This window comes from Populus alba, chromosome 1 (genome assembly GCF_005239225.2).
Source record: "Populus alba chromosome 1, ASM523922v2, whole genome shotgun sequence".
Classification (NCBI taxonomy): Eukaryota; Viridiplantae; Streptophyta; class Magnoliopsida; order Malpighiales; family Salicaceae; genus Populus; species Populus alba.
The window spans coordinates 1,357,051-1,378,936 of NC_133284.1; the positions used below are offsets into that span (position 1 = coordinate 1,357,051).

The 21,886-nt window shown below is 35.1% G+C and overlaps 3 protein-coding genes across 4 annotated transcripts; all 3 read left to right on the top strand.

The window, feature by feature from the left end:
* Positions 1-2,922: 2,922 nt before the first annotated feature.
* On the top strand, positions 2,923-5,619 carry LOC118049792 (G-type lectin S-receptor-like serine/threonine-protein kinase LECRK3). The gene has a single exon (XM_035059903.2). The coding sequence runs from the start codon at positions 2,996-2,998 to the stop codon at positions 5,384-5,386; it is 2,391 nt and encodes a 796-aa protein (XP_034915794.1). The 5' UTR covers positions 2,923-2,995; the 3' UTR covers positions 5,387-5,619.
* Positions 5,620-10,361: 4,742 nt separating this feature from the next.
* LOC118049791 (G-type lectin S-receptor-like serine/threonine-protein kinase RLK1) lies at positions 10,362-12,837 on the top strand. Its single transcript, XM_035059902.2, has one exon. It carries the CDS (start codon positions 10,366-10,368, stop codon positions 12,790-12,792), a length of 2,427 nt encoding a protein of 808 aa, XP_034915793.2. The 5' UTR covers positions 10,362-10,365; the 3' UTR covers positions 12,793-12,837.
* Positions 12,838-18,428: 5,591 nt separating this feature from the next.
* LOC118049789 (G-type lectin S-receptor-like serine/threonine-protein kinase LECRK3) lies at positions 18,429-21,396 on the top strand. 2 transcript variants are annotated; one of them, XM_035059901.2, is made up of 2 exons: positions 18,429-18,598; positions 18,868-21,396. In XM_035059901.2, the coding sequence occupies exon 2, from the start codon at positions 19,056-19,058 to the stop codon at positions 21,180-21,182; it is 2,127 nt and encodes a 708-aa protein (XP_034915792.1). In that variant the 5' UTR covers positions 18,429-18,598; positions 18,868-19,055; the 3' UTR covers positions 21,183-21,396. The 2 variants fall into 2 exon arrangements, with proteins under 2 accessions (XP_034915792.1, XP_034915791.1); XM_035059900.2 differs by lacking the exon at positions 18,429-18,598 and having other exon boundaries at positions 18,620-21,396.
* The last annotated feature ends 490 nt before the right edge of the window (positions 21,397-21,886 follow it).

Consider the following 21,886-nt stretch of genomic DNA (forward strand, 5'->3'; position numbering starts at 1 on the left):
TAATTTCCATAATATGTCTGGAGTGTTGATTCAGTTTTGGTGACGACGCATAACTTTTAGTCAGATGACGAATCAAAGAACAAGAAGATAACAAGAAATCGCGAGAAGGGTTAAACAAGAACCCTAGCGGTTCTATTCTTGTTTAAATGATTATTCTGCCAAAAAAATCCCCTGAACAAAAGCACTATTACTGTTTAAATAAGTATAAAACCGACCATTACAAGAAAGTACATCAAGATCCCAATTAGATAGAAAAAACAAAAGTGTTAAATTCCAAAATTAAAAAGGAAAAATAAACTAAAACTGAAAAATATAAAATTTTTTAGGCCTAATTTAAAGGCAGTCCATCGTCGGCCAATTAGCTGTGCTAGTAGAATTTCCAAAACGCGGGTTTGATTATTCTATGTCAATATGTCATTTAAATATGGTTCTCCGTTTCTCTCACATGGAAAAGGACACAATGAAGCTTCCATGTTTCAAAGAAAGAAAGAAATTTCTACCCTAAATGTAAACGCTATTAAGATAGGATATCGTGAAGAGAAAGAAAAGATAAAAGAATGATGACAATTGATATTGAGAGGTAGTGTTGAAATTCAATATCAACTAGGATTTAAATTACTAGGAATTAGAGTTTGTAAGATTTTTAATATTAGTTAAAAAAGGAATCATAGTTAACATAGATATCCTTGATGAAAAAGAATTTATAATAGACTAGTTTATTAAAATCTTTGTTTAATTAGAATGTTAGATTCCTTATTAAATTAGAATTTTTTTTGAATAATTTAATTCCTTGATTATCTAGGAGTTGAGGCCTATAAATATATTTGTAATCAGAAATATAATACATAAATATAAAAAGATATAAAAAAGACCTAAAAATATATATCTTTTAAGAAAACTCTTAAAAAAAAATCATTTCTCATATTATTCTTCTTGTTCTTTAACTTTATTCTTGTATTTATTTTTATAAATAGCTACCACACTTTATCCAACTTTCCCAACATATTTCTACCAACTGAAAAGAGAAAATTAATTACAGAGCAAGAATCTGACATGAAACAATAACAAAGACTAAGTCTAACTAAGACTTTTTCAAACTTCAAAGGCAAACTCTCATGAGTTTTAACAGTCTCGGGGTCTCCTTTTATATGTCTACGAGATGCATGCCCACGCGCTGCCGCGGGCTTATAAAATAAATATATTTAATAGTGTTATAATTGTGAACCAACGCTAGATAAGTAATAGAAACTAAAGATATGATAGAGCTAATATTTCATGACGGGAAAAAAAGTTGTGTTGGTGATCAAAACTTAGAGACTGAACAAAATGATTTGTAGCAATCCATAATGTTTTGGGAGGAAAGATACATTGCTTTCGCCACATGATTTAGCTTTTCTGTTAATAAAAAGAAAATAAAATTACAAAGCTAAATTTTCTACCAACTTAATATTAAAAAAAACCAACAAAGATAATTTTAGAAGGAAAAAAACCTATAAGAAAAAACATTGTAGCAATTGATAATGTTTTATGAGGAAAACTACAGTGCTTTCCCCAATAAAATAAAATAAAAAACCATTTAGATAAATACTGTAGCAATCCTTATTGTATTGTAAGAAAAACTATAACGCTTTCCTATATGATTTAACTTTATTGTAATTATAATTCTTAACCAACTTAATATTTTTTAAAAATAAACAAAGATAATTTTGGAAAAAATAATAAAAAAATCATATGGAAAAACACTGCAATAATTCACAGTGTTTTAAAGAAAAAAATTATAAAGCTAAATTCTTAATCGGCTCAATATTAAATCAACAAAGATAATTTTAGAAAAAAAAAATATTAAAAGAAAACACAAAAAAGGAAAAAAAATCATGTTGGAAACACTGTAGCAATTCACTATATTTTGTAATGAAAGCTACAGTGCTTCCCCACATGATTTAACATTATTTATAATGACTTTTAATAGTAATTTTCAACAATGTTTTGTGAGGAAATCTACAGTGTTTTCTCCACATGATTAAGCTTTATTACAAAGTTAAATTCTAACCAACTCGATATTAAAAAAAATAAAATCGACGAAGATAATTTAAAAAAAATATTACAAAAAAGAAAAACACAAAAGAAATTGGAAAAAAAACCATGTAAGGAAAAATTGTATCAATCCATAGTGTTTTGTGAGGAAAAACTTGTATTTATTTGTAATTGCAATTATTAAACAACTTAATATTTAAAGAATAAAATTGACAAAGACAATTTTAGAAAAAAAAAAACATAACAAAACAGAAAAAAAACCACATAAGAAAAAAACACTGTAGCAATCCACAGTAATTTGCAAGGAAAGTTATAGTGCTTTCTTCACATATTGTAACTGTAATTTTTAATCAACTCAATATTAAAAAAATAAAATAAAAAAGATAATTTTGGAGAAAATAAAAACAAAAACAAAGAAAACCATGCAGAGAAACACTGTAGCAATCAACAATGTTTTAAAGAAAAAAAATTATAAAACTAAATTATTAATCAGCTTAATATAAAAAATTTAACAAATATAATTTTGAAAAAATAAAAAAATAAAATAGAAAACTAATTGAAAAAACACCGTAACAATCCACAATATTTTTTAAAAAAAAATTACAAAGCAGAATTTTTAACCAGTTCAATATTTAAAAAAGTAAAATCAATAAAGAAAACATTTTAAAAGAAAATTAAATGGAAAAAAAGAAAAAAACAAAGTTGGAAAAAAAGAAAAAGGAAAGAAATTTCGAAAAAAAAAAAGAGAGAAAAAAAAAAAAAAAAAAAAGAAGAGGGAAAGTTGAAAAAAAAATGACAAAATGCAAAAAAAAAAAAAAAAAAAAAAAAAGAAGAAGAAGGAAAGCACTGGGGGAACAGTGATTCCCCCATATCATTTAGATATTATTCCCCCACACCATTTAGATATTGTTAATATGGGTTCTTCTTTCCATGGTATAGTCTGTACAAGTTTTTGAAAGAAATGGCATTTGATCTTCCTTGTATTCTATACTTCTTCTTTTTGCTGTTCCCAAGTTCTTTGGTAGCTCAAAGGAATGGAAATGTAACGGTGGGAGACTCCCTCACTGCAGGCGATGAGGCAACACTGTGGCTTTCTCCTGCTGAGGATTTCGCTTTTGGGTTTCGTCAGCTAGACAAAAAGGATCTCTACTTGCTTGCCATATGGTACAACAAAATCCCAGACAAAACCATAGTTTGGTATGCAAATGGAGATAGACCTGCGTCAAAAAAGTCCACGGTGAAGTTAACTGAACTTGGAGTAGTGCTTAACAATCCTCAAGGTGGAGAAATCTGGAAATCTGATCTTGGTAACGGTGAGGCAGCGTATGGTTTCATGAATGACACAGGCAACTTCCTGGTTGCAAATGCAAATGGAGAAAAGTTGTGGCAGAGTTTTGAGTTGCTTACTGATACCCTGTTGCCTACACAGATAATGGAAAAGGGGGGAATTCTTTCTTCTAGACTATCAGAGACCAACTTTTCACAAGGCAGGTTCCAGTTCCGTTTGATTCAGGACGGAAATGCTGTGCTTAATACCAACAATTTGCCAACTGGGTTTGCATATGAAGCCTACTTTTGGAGCAACACAGTAGATTCTAACTCATCAAATGCTGGATATCAAGTTGTCTTCAATGAGTCCGGATACTTGTATGTTTTGAGAGCAAGCAATAAGAGAGAGGTATTGACACCAGGAAGAGTAGTCCCAGCTACTGAAAATTATCATAGAGCAACTTTACATTTTGATGGAGTTTTCGTCCTGTACTCTCACCCGAAGAATTCTCCTGGTAATGAAAGCTGGTCTGTCGTTCGCACCATGCCAGTAAATATTTGCACTGCTGTTCGTGGACTGAAAGGTACAGGACCTTGCGGATTTAATGGTGTCTGCACAATCAGTACAGATCAGAGGGCAATCTGCAGTTGTCCACAGAGATTTTCTCTACTTGATCCTGATGATCCATACGGAGGCTGCAAACCAGATTTTCCGACACAGGTCTGTGCAGAAGATGTGCTAAATGCCCCAGAAGATTATGAATTGGTACAGCTCACCAATATTGATTGGCCAGAATCAGATTATGAGATGTACACTCCTTATAATATTGAAGACTGTAAAAAGGCTTGCCTACAAGATTGCTTCTGTAATGTAATTGTGTTTAGAGAAGGAACCTGTTGGAAGAAGAAGCTCCCACTCTCAAATGGGAGGCAAGATGAGAGTGTAAATGGAGCGTCATTTATGAAAGTGAGTAAAGGTAATTACACACTACCAGGACCTCCTCCAATCCCGAAGAAGAACAGTGATCGTTTAGTCCTAGTAGTCTCAGTGCTCTTGGGTGGTTCAGTGTTTTTGAACCTCGTATTGGTTGGTGTGGTTAGTTTTGCTTTTTTCTTCATCTATCACAACAGTTTCACTAGGACTAATCAAGTTGAAAGAGCTGTGAAATCCAATGTGCGCTGCTTTAGTTACAAAGAGCTTATGGAAGCAACAAATGGATTCAAGGAAGAAGTAGGAAGGGGAGCTTTTGGCATCGTTTACAAAGGGCTAATACAAATAGGTTCTGGTGTTCCTGTTGCTATTAAGAAGGTAGACAGGTTTGTTAAAGAAAGTGACAAGGAATTCAAGACTGAAGTTGATGCGATTGCCCAGACACACCACAAGAATCTAGTTCGGCTGATTGGATTTTGTGATGAAGGACAGCACCGTATGTTGGTATACGAGTTCTTGAGCAATGGTGCCCTAGCAAGCTTCCTCTTTGGAGATGTAAAACTCAGTTGGAACCAGAGGACCCAAATAGCATTCGGAATTGCAAGAGGACTTCTGTACCTTCATGACGAGTGCAGTACCCAGATCATCCATTGCGATATAAAGCCTCAAAACATTCTGCTCGATGAACATTACGATGCCAGGATTGCTGATTTTGGATTGGCAAAACTCTTGTCTCTAGATCAGAGCCAAACATTTACTGCCATTAGAGGAACTAAAGGGTACGTGGCACCAGAATGGTTTAGGAACAAGCTGATCACAGTGAAGGTGGATGTGTACAGTTTTGGTGTCTTGTTGTTGGAGATTATCTGCTGTCGAAGAAGTGTAGATACAGAAGTAGGAGAGGAGAGAGCAATTCTAACAGACTGGGCTTATGATTGCTATCAACAAGGCATGATGCATGCTTTGGTTGAAAACGACGAGGAGGCCTTGAATGATATGAAGAAGCTCGAGAGGTTTGTGATGGTTGCAATTTGGTGCATTCAGGAAGACCCCAATCTGAGACCAACCATGAAGATGGTTATGCTGATGCTCGAAGCCATAATTCAAGTTCCTGTTCCACCATGTCCAAGCCCGTTTAGTATAGCTAGTTGAAACCAGCTCCTCAGAATCACAGCCATTATCATCAATTCATTATAATAGATTGCAACTTCCTTGTGCTTTCACACCCTTTTCAGGTTAGTTTACGCTTCTCGGTTCGAGAAGATGTTTTCTTTTTGCTGTATGAAGTTAAAGAGCTGCTTGTAGAACTGTAACTTCAACATAAATGTTTCCCCAATGATCTAAAACTCAGGAGCTATGCTCTGAATATAAGTAATTTTCCAGGTCATCCTAATTTTCTATGTTAGATATTACTACCTCTAAAGCTCTGCAGATTACACCAGCTGATTCCCTGCAGAAAGCAGGTTGCAGCTAGTATCTAACAACCAGCAATATTACAGAATAAGCATTGCTAGGTTTTGCTCAAAACCTCAGAATACAGTGTGTCATAACCCGACCCTTTTATTCTTCTTCTTCTCTTTTTTTACTGTATTTCCTGAAAAATGATGCTAAAAAATGATGACAAAAGATGAAAATAAAAATGATGAAAAAAAATATGAAGAAATAAATAATAAATAAAGAATGAATTAAATTTGGGTAAGGTAACATAAATTGGAGAATGAAACAAGGGGTTTAATTGAAGAAATATCAATGTTTAGGGTTGATTCGGTTTAAAACAGCAAGAAATTAAAGTTTAACGATCATTCTGTAAATGATGCTAAAATACAGGGGTCCAATTGAAGTTTATTCAGGGAGCTTGATTACAAAACTTTCAAGACTTCAAAGACCAAAATGCAAATGGCCATTAACATCGAACAACGCCGTTTCATATAGAACCACTCGTCTTCTTCCGCTCACCCACCAGAGAAACGAACGCCCTTGCCATCATTTCTCCTGCAATAACAATCCTGAATGCCTTCATTACCAGGGAAAACGCATGGCATTCTCTGAATATAAAAGCCAGGGAAGGGATTCACAGAGGAAGGGGGGGGGGATGAAAAACAGAACCAAGAAAGGCAAACGAGCCTAACACACAGACGAAAACGAGAAAACACAGAGGAGAGAGCTTCCATTCAACTAGTAACACCTCATGCCTTTATTACCATCGTCTTCGTCTCGAGCAGGGGGGGAAACAGGGAGCATACAGAGAGAACCAAACCTCCGCATCACCATCGGCTTCATCTTTCTTCAATATCAGCCTCCAGAAACAGAGGCGACAGAACAAGGAAAACACGAAACTAGGAGGAGAGACAACAGATGAAAGAACAAAAATAGGAGGATATAACCAGAGAAAGCGAGCACGAGAGGGAGACAAAAACGAGCAGAAGGAAAGAATGTAAGCAGAGGAAATCATTGAGACCAGAACCAGCGTTGCCATCGTCTTCGTCATTTCAAAAACCAGAGACGAAGAAGAAGAAGAGTACATACAAGAATTGAACAGAAAGGAGAATCAGAAACGAAAACAATAGCAGAAGGATCTTAGAAACGTCGCCCGATCAGAGCACTGATCACCCTCAACTTCGTCTTCATCTTCAGGCAGCAGCTCTAGGGCGGAGCAAGAAAAAAAAAAAAATAGGGGGGGTGGAATTAAAAACATTTCTTTGTAGGGAAATTCCCGGGTAACATTGTTGTGTAAATATGTCTTTGGTTGCCAGGAGTCTACAAATTGTTTTCCCCCACAGCTCCTGCTCTAATTAACTTTTTTATTTTAATTTTTTTTTTTATAAATATTTATAAGAAAGGGGCTGAGAAAAACATTTCCTTGCAGGGTCTAGGCCTGCCAGCCCCCCTGTCTCCGCCCGGGTACTCTTTTCTTTCTTTTCTCTACTTTGCAAATTTAGCTGTTACAAAGGCAAATTAATTACCCTGTTATTGCATAAAGCATGCATGAGTAATTCATGTATGCATGCATAGTAACTAGCCAGGTCATTATCTTAAACCAATGACCGGGCTAAGTTGTTGGGTCTAGCCTAGCCCATTAGCACTGGGCTAGACCCAACCCAAAAAAAAGAGAAAAGGCTCAATTCCATTTATTTTACTCTCTTTTGTTTTGATATTTGACAAAATAAGTTTTTTTTTTTAATATCATAAAATTTCAAAAATATTCATCAATCCTTTTGAATTTATTTGTAAGTCTCTTTTAATTTTTTTTAAGTATTTCACTGTGTAATTAATCTGTGGATTTTTATTGTAAAATGTAAATCTTGTTTTTTTTATAAACAAATAAAAATATAAAATATAAAATATAAAAAATATGTGCATGCATTAAAAATAAATTTATTTTATTGGTTTATTCACTGACACTAGAGTCAGGAATAAAAATACTGATTTAAATTTATTTAATTTTTTTAGCTACGTAATATTTACCTATGCCAGAGTTGAAAGTATCCATAATTGAATATTACTGATACTAGAGTCAGGAATATTACAAACAAACTATCATAGCATACACTAACAAACTTTTAGAAATTTAAGACAAAATCAGCAATACAGCCCACCATAAGCAGGATGTTTACGAGGTGATAATATCTTCTCTTTGACGTAATCAGTCTCGTACCATAGAATCTCTGTTGATCAGTTAGGGTTTTTATTGACTATAATACTAGGTGAGGACTCTTTAAATAAAACATTTTTCCATAAAAAAAAACAAGGTACCAAAAATTTAATTTTTTTATGAATTTTTAATACTGTCATGATATCCGGTGCGACAAACTGATTTCAGGTTTTGTCCTTCATCATTCTACTAAAAACATCTCGAGCTTTTGTTTCAGTTTCTTAAAGTTATTATAGTAAATTCAATTCAAAAGGTCCAGTAGCCACCAACCATTGACCAGCAGCACCCGGCTACCTTCACACATCAAAATCATGTTAATAATATCATTATTTTCACTTTAATTTGTAACAACATGTAGAGAGATCTATTTTAATGTTTAAAATAATAAATATATATTATTTTTTACTTTAATTTGTAATGAATATTAATTTTTTTTACTAATTTAAAATGATAATTTCTCCACTCATCAAAATCATGTTAATAAAGTATTTGTAATAGTTGTCATTAATAATTTTAATTAATTTATATAAAAATTAATTTACTCTTATTAAAAATAATTTATCATTCATTGTTTTATTTAATTTATATAAAAATTAACTTACTCTAATTAATCTATTTTTTTAATTTTACGAAATATTAAAAAATTGTACAAAATAATGTATTGTTTATTTTGAATAAATAATATTTTCATATTAATTTTGATGAAATGAAAAAACCAAACTTAATTTTAATACATTTACATCCATAAAAAAATATTTTAAAATGAGTAAATTAAAAATAAATAAATATATAGGTTGGGAACCAAGCCAATCACTACTAGGCTTGTTCGATAATTTAGCTAGATTCTGTATTGTCAACATTTTATCTATTTTATTTACATTTTTCATATAATTTTAATGATTTTTTCATTTATATTTTCTAGTTCTCAGATCTAATAGTAAAAATTAATTTAATTAAAATAAATGGTCAAGATATATCTGATACAAAGGTAAAGATTGAGATTGTAAAATGTTTAAATAGACATTCATGAAAAAAAAAAAAACTTTATTTTGTCTATATCACATCTAACTTCTTTTCTAAAAAGTCAAAAAAATTGGCTAAAAAACATTTGGAAGATAAAGACTAAAATCTATTTTTATGCTTTGTTTTAACGACAAAACATATTTATATCCTAATTTTTTTTTCTGTTTTTTTTATTAAGAAATAGTAACCGAATGCTATCTAAATATATGATTAAAAAACATTTTAATTCCACCATAATATGTCATTTAAATATTGTTCTCCCTTTCTCTCACATGGAAAAGGACACAATGAAGCTTCCATGTTTCAAAGAAAGAAAGGAATTTCTACCCTACACAATGAGACCATTCCCTTTTTCATTTTTCAGCAAGGAGATGAATCCATGTCTTTCCACACACAGAAATTGACCCAAGCAACGTGAAGTATAATTCCATTCCTCTAACAAGTGTTTCCGCAATCATCTCCAACTTATAACACTTTAAGAATTTAAAGGCATTCCCATCGTCGGCCAATTAATTAACTATGCTAGTTTAATTTCCAAAACGCGGGTTTGATGCATGAAAAGTGAGTTTAGCTGATTCCTATTGCAGATAAGTTCTTAGTTTCATGAAGGGAAAGGGGAAATTAAATTAAAGCAGGTTCTGTTGCAGGTCTATTTCAATTATAAATGCCTTATAAAAGGTATTAAAAATCATGTATTCATCCTTTATACTCTCTGGAAATATGTGTAATACTCGAAACTTCGTGGAAGTAATAAAAATGGTTCATTGGAAGGTTGTCTCTGTTAGAATCTTGACAGAATTAATCTCTTGCTAATGAACAAGCAAGATCACCGAGTCCACCAAGACTCCCTAAGAAATATGTTACTGTTAAATCTCGACAGAATTTCCATACTCGCCTTTGGCTAAAAACATGTTATTTTGGAATTTTATGCATTTTTTGGATTGTTTTATTTGTTTTTGGAACTTAGCGTCAAAATTTGGGTTATGAAACCTTTCGTTGAAACTTTGATACAATTCACACCGTATACCTAATAAAAACACTGTTTTTTTAATACATTCTGCTTTCCTTTCAATTATTCTTTTTCGTTACACATTATTCTCCAAGACAGCTGAAATTTTTCTTCTGATCTATGAGAATGAGATGCATTGATCATTGCTTAAATCAAGTAGCCTCTACTCCTAAGGGACAGAACAGCGCATCAGGCTTTGCTAGGTTAGGGTTAGAAACAATGAGGCGTGCAATTTCAAAACCCTTGTGGAAAAAGTATGACCACCTTCTTAATTTCTAATTTCCATAACATGTCTGGAGTGTTGATCAAGTTTCGGTGACTAGAAATCTTAACAGCTTGGAATCGTAAACGTCTAATTTCCATTACGCGGAACTAGCCTCACTCCTATATGTATATATTACCATGTTTCTTGTTCATTCAGCTAAATCCATCCAATTGTTACTAGCAATGGACTCTAAATTTGCCTTCTCATGTCTTCTGTTCTGCGTCCTCGTGTCCCTACATTCTGTCATAAGTCAAACGAGCGGTACTGTTAATGTGGGCGAATCCCTCACTGCCATGGGTCAGAATCCTCCGTGGCTTTCTCCTTCCAATGATTTTGCATTTGGATTCCGCCAAATAAGCGAGAATGATGATTTCTTCTTGCTTGCCATATGGTATTATAAAATTCCTGACAGAACCGTAGTTTGGTATGCTAACGGAGGAAATCCTGCACCGAGAGGATCGAAGGTTGAGCTAACTGCAGACCGTGGGCTAGTGCTTAAAGATCCTCGAGACTCAGAGATATGGAGATCAGGTTTCAGCGTAGGCACAGTCACCCATGGTGTAATGAATGATACAGGAAACTTTGTGCTTTTCAATGTCAACTCTGGATCTCAAGCATTATGGCAGAGCTTTAGCAATCCTACTGACACTTTGTTGCCTACTCAGATAATGAAGATAGAAGGGATGCTTTCTTCTAGGAGATCAGAAACCAACTTCTCTCAAGGAAGGTTCCAGTTCCGTTTGCTAAGAACTGGAAGTGCAGTCCTCAATCCAATAAACCTGCCCACCAAATACCCATATGATCAATACTATACCACAGGTACTCGGGACGCTGCAAATTCATCAAATGCTGGTATCCAAGTGGTCTTTGATGAGTTAGGCTACTTGTACGTACGAAAAAGAAATGATGAAAGGTTCAATCTTACACCAGATGAGATGGTTCCAGTAACGGGTTATTATCACAAGGCAACCCTCAATTTTGATGGAGTCTTCACAATATCTCATCATCCAAAGAGTTCCTCGAGTAATGAGACCTGGACAGTCATTACGACCATACCGTCAAACATTTGCTTAGGACTCAACGGACCACAGGGAAGTGGGATTTGCGGCTTCAACAATGTCTGCAAACTCAAGGATGATCAAAGGCCAACATGTGAATGCCCACCTGGTTACTCATTAGTCGATCCAGACGATAAATATGGAAGCTGCAAACCTGATTTCCTTCAAGGCTGTGAAGTAGATGGGCAGAGACCTCAGGAAGATTTATACACCTCGGTGGAACTTCGAAACACCGACTGGGCACCATCTGATTACGAGTTGATGAAGCCTTGTAGTCAAGAAGACTGCAGAAAATCTTGTATGCAGGATTGTTTTTGTGCTGCGGCTGTGTCAAAATATGATAACTGTAGGAAGAAGAAGTTACCTCTCTCCAATGGGAGAAAAGATATTGCAGTTAGTTCTGTGGCTTATCTTAAAGTAAGTAAAGCTAATTCCACATTGCAGAACCCTCTTTGTCCGCCTCCAAATGCAGAGAAAAACCAGGACAGTTTGATCGTTATCGTGTCGGTGCTTTTAGGTGGCTCGGTGATTGTCGTGTTCGTATTGGCTGGCCTCTTATGTTCAGGTTCTTTCTTCTATCACAAGAAGCACACAGAAAAGCACCAACAAGAAAGTTCCATGGGAATGAATTTGCGGTGTTTAACCTACAAGGAGCTAGAGGATGCTACAAATGGATTCGATGAAGAGCTGGGAAGAGGATCTTTCGGAATTGTCTATAAAGGGGTCATAGAAACTGGTTCGACAGTCCCTATTTCCATTGCAGTCAAGAAGTTAGACAGATTAGTTAAAGACGGCGACGAGGAATTCAAAACTGAAGTCAAAGTGATTGGCCAAACACATCACAAGAATCTTGTTCAACTGCTAGGGTATTGTAATGAAGGACAGAACAGGTTGCTGGTTTATGAGTTCTTGAGCAATGGTACTTTGGCAAGCTTACTCTTTGGAGACTTGAAACCCAGCTGGTACCAGAGGACTCAAATCGCCTTGGGGACTGGGAAAGGCCTCTTGTACTTGCATGAAGAATGCAGCACCCAAATCATCCACTGCGACATAAAGCCACAAAACATCCTTCTTGATGACTCCTACAATGCTCGAATTTCTGACTTTGGGTTGGCAAAGCTTTTGATGATCAATCAGACACATACGAAAACCAACATTAGAGGCACAAAAGGGTATGTTGCACCTGAATGGTTCAGGTCTAAACCAATCACTGTAAAGGTTGACGTGTACAGTTTCGGAGTCATGCTGCTCGAGATCATTTCTTGCCGAAGAAGTGTTGTTATTGAAACAGGCGAGAATGATGGAGAAATTCTGACAGACTGGGCTTATGATTGCTTTCGCAGAGGCACACTTGATGCTTTAGTTGATGATGATCCAGAGGCCACAAGTGATATGAAAAGACTAGAGAAATATGTGATGATTGCCCTTTGGTGCATCCAGGAAGACCCCTCTCTGAGGCCTACCATGAAAAAGGTTATGCTGATGCTGGAAGGAATTGTTCAAGTTGCCATCCCACCATGTCCATGTTCATTCAGTGGCACAATAAGCTGAAAACCAAGTTTTATTGTTCGGAAAAAATATTTTTAATTTCAATAATCCGACAACGTATTTGTAATTTCAATTTGTTGCCTTTTTGCATCAAAATTAGAATGTATGTGGTTTCAGAGTTTTAAAGGACTCTCAACAAGCTGTTGAAAGATTCCAAGAAAATGCAAACAAGTTTTCCTAATATTTCAGTATAAGGAAAAACTATATGTGGATTTCCAGCAAAGTATGATCTTAAAAGTGGAGGTCGTAAACAGGATTGCAGCAAAGAAAAAGACCAAGTCCTTAAATTGCAGGAAAAAAAATACAAGTCCTTAAGGTACTAGCGTTTGTTTAGTATCCTGGGATGTTGTGTTGTGGAGATTTTTGTCTCTGTCTCGGGAATGATTTTGAGTTAATTTTCTGTCTCTTTTTTACGGGAGAGATGGAGATCAAGGTTGTTAAAATCGCGAATCAACTCGTAAAATCGTACGTTTTTACGAGTCAGTATAGACTTTACGTGCTAAATCGTTCATAAAACTCGGAAATGAGTAAAATCGGGTCTTGAACAGTTAAAATCGTTAAAATCGGGTGAAATCGCATAAAATCGCGATTTCATACCCGATTGTACGAGTTTGCCCGCAGGATATAAAATTCCACTGTTTCGGCCACGTGTCTTCCGCCTGTTGGATGGCACAGATCGAAGGCAATTGAATTCACGCCTTCACAGTCTTCTCTCGCTCAGTCTTCTACTGAATCTACTCTTCTCTTGAAAATCCCAAATTAACATCCCGAATCAGTCACAGCCCTCGTCAACCCTCAAGGCATCAACAATCAACCCACCGTCACAGCCCTCGTTCGTTAGTTGTCCCTCATCTGCATTATTTTTCAGTCTCAGTCTCACTGTCTCAGTTCTTTCCACCGGCCACTGTGAGAATCACAGCCCACAGTCCACGCTCCACACAACAACAACGGTCAACGGCGTCTCTCCAGTCTTCACGAGGTAAGTTACACTGTCCATTTATCTTGTTTCTCTAGTCTTCAAGTGGGTTTATGTTTTGTCCCTGTCCGTTTATTAGTCTGAATCTGATCACTGATGTTAATGTTAGTTTGATTGAGAACTGCTCACTGCTCACGGCGTCTCTCAGCCTCGGTGCTCACTGCTCAGAACAGAGGTAAGCTTCTTAGTTTCTTACCATTCCGTTTCTTTATAGTTTAATGATTTCTAGTCTATTATTGAGAATCTGAGACATGTTAATATTCAAAACAAAGCGGCCACTGCTCACTGCTCACAGTCACCGTGTTTTAGTGTGTGACTGTGTGTGTGTGTAAAATCGTCAAATTGGAGAGACTCTGTTTTGTCTAAACCGTGTTTTAGTGTCTAAATGATAATGATAATGCTCAGTATGTGTGTGTGTGAATTGTGATGGATGATAATGCTCTCAAATTGTAATTTAGAATGATAATGCTGCTGTGTGTGAATTGTGATGGATGATAATGCTCAGTCTGTGTGTGTGTGAATTGTGATGATGGATGATAATGCTCTCAAATTGTAATTTAGAATGATAATGCTGCTGAGTTGTGATAATGGATTGATTGTAATTTATTTTAGAGTGCTGCTGCTGCTGAGTTGTGATAATGGATTGATTGTAATTTATTTTAGAGTGCTGCTGCTGCTGAGTTGTGATAATGGATTGATTGTAATTTATTTTAGAGTGCTGCTGCTGCTGCTGCTGAGTTGTAACTTGTGATGAATGGATTTGGGTTGTAAATTGTAATTTAGAGTGCTGATTGATTGTTTTTATGCTGCCTTTGCTGAGTTGTAAAGGGTTGTAACTTGTAAGTTTGTAACCTGTAATGGATAATAATATAGAAGATGGGTTGTTGGCTGTTATTTTTTTGTAGTGTGTATTAAAATCAAGTTTGTAACCTGTTATAAAATGTTTCAATTGATTACAGGGCTGATTTGAATTGATTCTTGAATTGTTGAACTTATGGCATCTAGAAAAAATGCTTCTGGTAATAGGCTTGATGTGGGATGGCAGCATGGGATAAATGTTGGTAGTAGTAGTAGCACTAATGTTCATAATATTGGTGTTGGTACTAGTAGTGATACTAATAATCCTTTTGATGCTAATGATATTGATGAATGCTTGAGGAATGATAAGGGAGATGAAGGGAATGAAGCTGATTTTAGTTTACATGACACACCAGCAGATTGTTTATTTTAAATTTGTTAATTATTAGTTAATGACAAGTTATTTTAAATTATGTATCAGGATGATTTTTATTTGAACCATGTATTTTAAGATGTTTGAACTATGTATGAATTTTTATTTTAAGCATTATTTTTAAGGTGCTTGAACTATGTATGAATTTTTATTTGAAGCATGAATTTTTTTTTAATGTATTTTAAAATTCCTTACGATTTTTTTACGATTTTACAATCCGATTTTGTGAGCGGCTTTCCGTGCCGTGTTAAAATCGCGATTTTAACAACCTTGATGGAGATAATTGGGAAGAAAGAGACACGATGCAACAAAAGTTGAGACGAGTTGTGTTCGGTACTAATTATATATAAGATAGGATGCATATTTTTATATATTTTTAATATAGTCAACGAGGAACAAGACATAACAACATGTATAAAAATCTATTTTAACATGTTTAAAATAATAAATAGATATCATTATTTTCATTTTAATTTATAATAAATTTAATATTTTTAACTAATTTAAAATGATAATTTCTTGCTCATCAAAATCACGTTAATAAAGTATTTGTAGTCATTAATTGTAAAAAATATAATTCATTGCTAAGAAGATAATATAATTAAATAATAATTGATCACTGATCAATAATAAAATAAATAATCAATTCAATTACATATTAAATAAGATATTTTCTTCCACACCTATTTAAAATCTAACATGGTTAAAAAGTCAAGATAATAATTTCATAAATTCATAATTTTGATTATCTTTCACTCTCCACATCTTCATCGTTAAATCCAATGTATGGAAATTAACAATATTAGACTTTTCCCTTTTCCTTTTTAGCAAGGAGCTGACTCCATGTCTTTCCACAGAAATTGACCCAAGCAACATGTTTTCGAAGCTTCCATGTTCCAAAGAAAGAAAGAAAGAAATTTCTACCCTAAATGTATAGAAATTAACATTATAGACTATTCCCTTTTCATTTTTCAGCAAGGAGATGACTCCATGCCTTTCCACACACGGAAATTGACCCAAGCAACGTGAAGTTCCATCCCTCTAACAAGTTATTCCGCAATCATCTCCAACTTATTAACACTTTAAGAATTTGTGATGATCCTTGACTAAGCATCTTGGAATCTGAATGGCATATCTTAGAAGGTATATGACTATCTTAATTGTTTTTCTTTTAAATAAATCAAAAGTATAATCATAAAATTCAAATCGAGAATTGACTCGTGGTTTCGTGTTGGAAGGGCAGGTTTTTTTTTTTTGGTGAAATTGATAACGGATATATAATAATAATAATAATAAAAAAACATGAGTAGTGTAAGCAGAGTTTTAGCTACATAGATTATAACTTAGGCATCAACCTAATTACAAAAAAGAAGTACAAGAAAACCTATAACCCTACTATTAAGTCAAGCAAAACAAACACATATTAAATCAAAAATTAAGTTGATCAAGCCGAAATGCATTCATAATTATTGTACAAATCAGCACCGATATATCAAAAGAAAAAGTTGAGATTCCTGATTCGTGTTGGAAGGGCAGGTTAATTTTCAAATCGAGAATTGACTCCATGTCTTTCCACACACCAGAAACCTTCAGCAGTTTCCTTGTAAACGGCCGAGACATGACTTTTATAGATTGCCCCGTCAGGAATGCAGGTTGATTACTGTGTTCTATCATAATTATAAAACCCTGGTTCCATTGATATGTGTGGTCTCAATTAAGTTCTTATGTCAATTTTTAAGGTTTCAATGAAAGTTGTCTTTCATGTGATGGCTTTTCTGGTACCATATTCTTCCTGTCTTTTGTTTCTTGTTGTACTGGCACAACCATTTCCAGCCACTGCTGAATCTTACAAGAAAATAACTCCAGGCTTATCTCTCACTGCATCGAGCAACGATTCCTGGCAATCTCCATCTGGTGAATTTGCGTTCGGTTTCCAGCAGGTGGCAGATGATGGCTTCTTACTAGCAATCTGGTTCAACAAAATACCTGAAAAAACCATCGTTTGCTAAGAAGATAATATAATTAAATAATTCATTGCTAAGAAGATAATATAATTAAATAATGATTGACTGGTCATTGATAAAATAAATAATCAATTCAATTATATATTAAATAAAATATTTTCATCCACACCTATTTAAAATCTAACATAGTTAAAAAGTCAAACTTTACCTTGAAGTACATCGTCTATTTTTATAGGCTTAAAAATTAATAATTATATAAAAAGAGAAGAAAAGAGGTGATTGGCGGGGTTCATTTTTGGGATGGGCTTAACCTGGGGGGGTGTATGTATATATATTAAATGGAAGAAAACTTCTACAAACACCTTGCATCATGAGATAAAAAAAAAAAAAAAATCATTTTGTGCATGTCATTTGATTTTCTATTTTGATTTTCTGTTAGTGTTTATAACTATTTTAACGACCTGTTATTTCATGTATTTTTCATTAAACATATACAATAACTTTCCAAGTCTTAATTAATTTTTTTTATTATACAAGAAAATTCATTTTCAATACTATCACATTCTTATTTTTCATTAAAAATTAACTTAGAATCTCACCCACGACACGGCATAGAAGGGCTAATTGGCTAGTAAGAGGTATAGTATGTCTTGGTTATGGTGATTATATTAGAAATTTTATTATTGAGGTGATATGCTCGAGCATTTTAGTTTTAAATGGCCCTATTTAAGTACTTTAATATTTTGGGCTGAGACCTAGCTAGGTCCCTAATGAACTGGAATTGGACCATATTCGATGGATTTGGCTGCTCTCTCAGTCCTCAGCTCGCAGATGTTAGCAAAACCTATCGTGTATTTACTTAAAATTATTAGGCGATTGTAGGTGTGGCACTGGCACATGTGATGAATAAGATTAAAAAAAACTCAGTTTTGGTGCTTCCATGTATATTTTTGAAACGGGATTCGATTTGGTTTAATGGATGGATTTGAAATCCAATTAATTTATAATTGAAACAAAACTTGGTTAAAAAAAATTTCAAAAACCTAATAGAATTGATGGGTTGACCTAGTAAAATCTAGTTCCAACCCATTGATATTTTCAAAAATCAAAATAATATCATTTTGATTTATAAAAAAATATAGAGTTAACGCGAATGACCTAATTAAAACATGACAAGTTTTAAACCAGATTAACCACTAGATTTTAGACCGGATCAATTATCAGACCGGGTTTAAAAAACCTGCTTAATTGTCAAAATAAAAACCACCTGTTGCTGCTCTTTGCCATTAACTTTTTTTGAATTGATTGGCTGCGCATTGCTCTTAGCATACAAAAGATACGGTGCCAGTTGCTCATCAATGGCCTACCAAACCCTTCAGATTACCGGTAATGTCAGCATCAAGATCCTCACAGGTAAAGTTGCTTCAAGATGATGATGATCTGCATTGTCTTCTTGCCCAGCCCATCCACCACTCACCATAATCTAACATATTTTCATCCACACCCTAAGGAAATTAACATTAGACTTTTCCCTTTTCCTTTTTAGCAAGGAGCTGACTCCAAGTCTTTCCACTGAAATTAAAATTTGTGCTGATCCTTGACTAAGCATCTTGGAATCTGAATGGCATATCGTAGAAGGTATATGATTATCTTAATTGTTTTTTTTTATAAATCAAAATTATAATCATAAAATTCAAATTGAGAATTGACTCGAGGTTTAAACCGCGTGTTGGAAGGGCAGGTTAATTTTTTTTATTAAGTTCTTACGTCAATTTTTAAGGTTTCAATGAAAGTTGTCTTTCATGTGATGGCTTTACTGGTACCATATTCTTCCTGTCTTTTGTTTCTTGTTATACTGGCACAACCATTTCCAGCCACTGCTGAATCTTACAAGAAAATAACTCCAGGCTTATCTCTCACTGCATCGAGCAACGATTCCTGGCAATCGCCATCTGGTGAATTTGCGTTCGGTTTCCAGCAGGTGGCAGATGATGGCTTCTTACTAGCAATCTGGTTCAACAAAATACCTGAAAAAACCATCGTTTGGTCAGCCAACAGGAATAATGTAGTGCAAAGAGGGGATAAAGTTAAGCTCATGGAAGATGGCCAATTAGTGCTTTATAATGACCGAAAAGGCAAACAGATATGGCGTGCTGATACTGCTGGCAGCAGGGTGGCCTATGCAGCTATGCTTGACAGTGGAAACTTTGTCCTGGCTAGACACGATTCAGTCAATTTGTGGGAGAGCTTCCGGGAACCGACTGACACTCTATTGCCTACACAAACTTTCAGTCAAGGGAGCAAGCTTGTTGCTGGTTACTCCAGCATGAATAGCTCAACTGGAAGATATCAGTTCACTCTACAATCTGATGGGAATCTTGTGCTTTACAACCTAGCTTTCCCACTAGATTCTGTTAATTCTCCCTACTGGTCATCTGAAACTGTAGGCAATGGGTTTCTTTTGAGCTTCAACCAGTCTGGCAACATTTACCTTGAAGCAAAAAATGGAAACATGCTAGTCATGCTTTCATCAGATGCTCTAACAACTAGTGACTTTTATCATAGAGCAATTCTTGAGTATGATGGGGTTTTTAGGCATTATGTCTACCCGAAGAGCATGAATCCTGGTGCCGCTGGCTGGCCTCTGAGATGGTCTCCCCTGACCTCCTCCTTCATACCTCCAAACATCTGCATGAGTATTCTAGAAAATGATGGTTGTGGAGCTTGCGGATTCAACAGCTACTGCAATCTTGGAAATGACCAGAAACCAAAGTGCAGCTGTCCACCGGGGTATACCTTCTTGGATCCGAATGATGTGATGAAGGGATGCAAGCAAAACTTTGTTTCGCAGAATTGTGAAGAAGCGTCACAAGAAACAGAACTTTTCTACTTGGAGCAGAAGGAAAATACAGACTGGCCACTGTCTGATTCTGAGCACTTTAGAATAGTAACTGAGGAGTGGTGCAGGAAGGCTTGCTTGAGTGATTGTTTTTGTGCTGTTGCAATTTTCAGAGATGGGGATTGTTGGAAGAAGAAAATTCCGTTGTCTAATGGGAGGTTTGATCCCAGCGTTAGAGGAAAAGCGCTGATAAAAATACGGAAAGATAATTTGAACCCTGCAGATGATGATGTCCCAAAAAACAAAAGCCGTTCGACTATAATCATCATTGGATCACTGTTGGTAATTAGTTCTGTGTCTCTTAACTTTCTCTTCATCCTAAGAGCTTTTCTGGATGTTCTCCAATTTGGCTACGGGAAAACAAAGAGGCTTTACTTAGAGCCAACCGATCCAGGTGTAACTCTTCGAAGTTTCACTTTCAGTGAACTAGAAAAGGCCACAGGTAATTTCAAGGAAGAACTTGGTAGTGGAGCTTTTGCAACAGTTTACAAAGGGACTCTAGATTTCGACGAAAGAACTTTCGTCGCGGTTAAGAATTTGGACAAGATGGTGAGAGACTGTGAGAAAGAATTCAAAGCTGAGGTGAACGCAATTGGGAGAACAAATCACAAGAATTTGGTGAAACTACTAGGATTCTGCAACGAAGGGGAGCATCGCCTTCTGGTTTATGAGCTCATAAGAAATGGCAACTTGGCAAATTTCCTATTTGGAAATCCAAGACTTAATTGGTTCAAAAGAATGCAGATTGCTTTTGGAGTTGCAAGAGGACTCTTTTACTTGCATGAAGAATGCAGCACACAGATCATACATTGTGATATAAAACCTCAAAACATTCTTCTTGATGAATCTTTCAGAGCAATAATTTCTGACTTTGGAATAGCCAAGCTATTGAAGGCAGACCAGACTCGAACTTCGACTGCGATTAGAGGAACTAAAGGATATGTGGCCCCCGAATGGTTTAAGAACCTGCCTGTTACTGTCAAGGTAGATGTCTACAGCTTTGGAATTTTGTTGCTAGAGCTCATTTGTTGCAGGAAAAATTTTGAACCAGAAGTGAAGGATGAAGATCAGATGGTTCTGGCTTACTGGGCATATGATTGCTACAGGGATGGGAAAGTAGGCCTGCTCGTGGCAAATGATGAAGATGCAGTGCTTGACATGAAGAGAGTGGTGAAGTTTGTGATGATTGCAATATGGTGCATTCAGGAGGATCCATCACTGAGACCTACTATGAAGAAAGTCACTCTGATGCTGGAAGGAACTGTTGAAGTTTCTGCTCCTCCGGATCCATCCTCGTTTATTAGCTCAATCGAATCGTTTTGAGATAGGTGTACATCATTGATCTCCAGTTTTTAAATTAGTTGTACTGCTATAGTAATCTAGTTAGACAGTATAATGCTTAAGAAAATAAGTGTATCCTTAACTTTAAGACATCAGTCACGAGGCAAGTGTGCATGCTGACAACCTATTTTTGCAGTTTAATGTCTTACCAAATGCAGGGATCAAAACAATTAAGTAATCTTCTTCTTTATTTTAATCATTTGTTGCACCTGCTCTGACATGCAAGACATAAAATTAATGATAAGGTGGAGGCAATATGACTTGGCATGAAGAAAAAAGAAGACCCAGATGCAAACCTGACCAAAACTGATCACACTTTAATTAAAGAGGTAGCCGAAGACATGGACAAAATTAAGTTGACTTTGTAGAGAAATCTTTCTCAAATGCTTTTCAAATCAAGATAGGAAAATTATGACAACTGAAATTTACAAGCACCTAAAGTAAGACAACAGAACATAGTTGTTAAACTGGTTGATCCAGGAAATCCAACACTTGAAGCCTAACTCTGGTAGAGAATCTAGTTGAATTGGATAAGATATTGAGCTGGCCAAATCTAGTTAACCTGATAGAGTTTTTAAGGGTGGTATTTTAGAATTTGATTAGCCGAGCCTGCAGAAGATTCAATGCTAGTTGGAATTTTCCACTACCATAATCTCCTTCATTTAAGGAGTTATGCAACCAGCTAT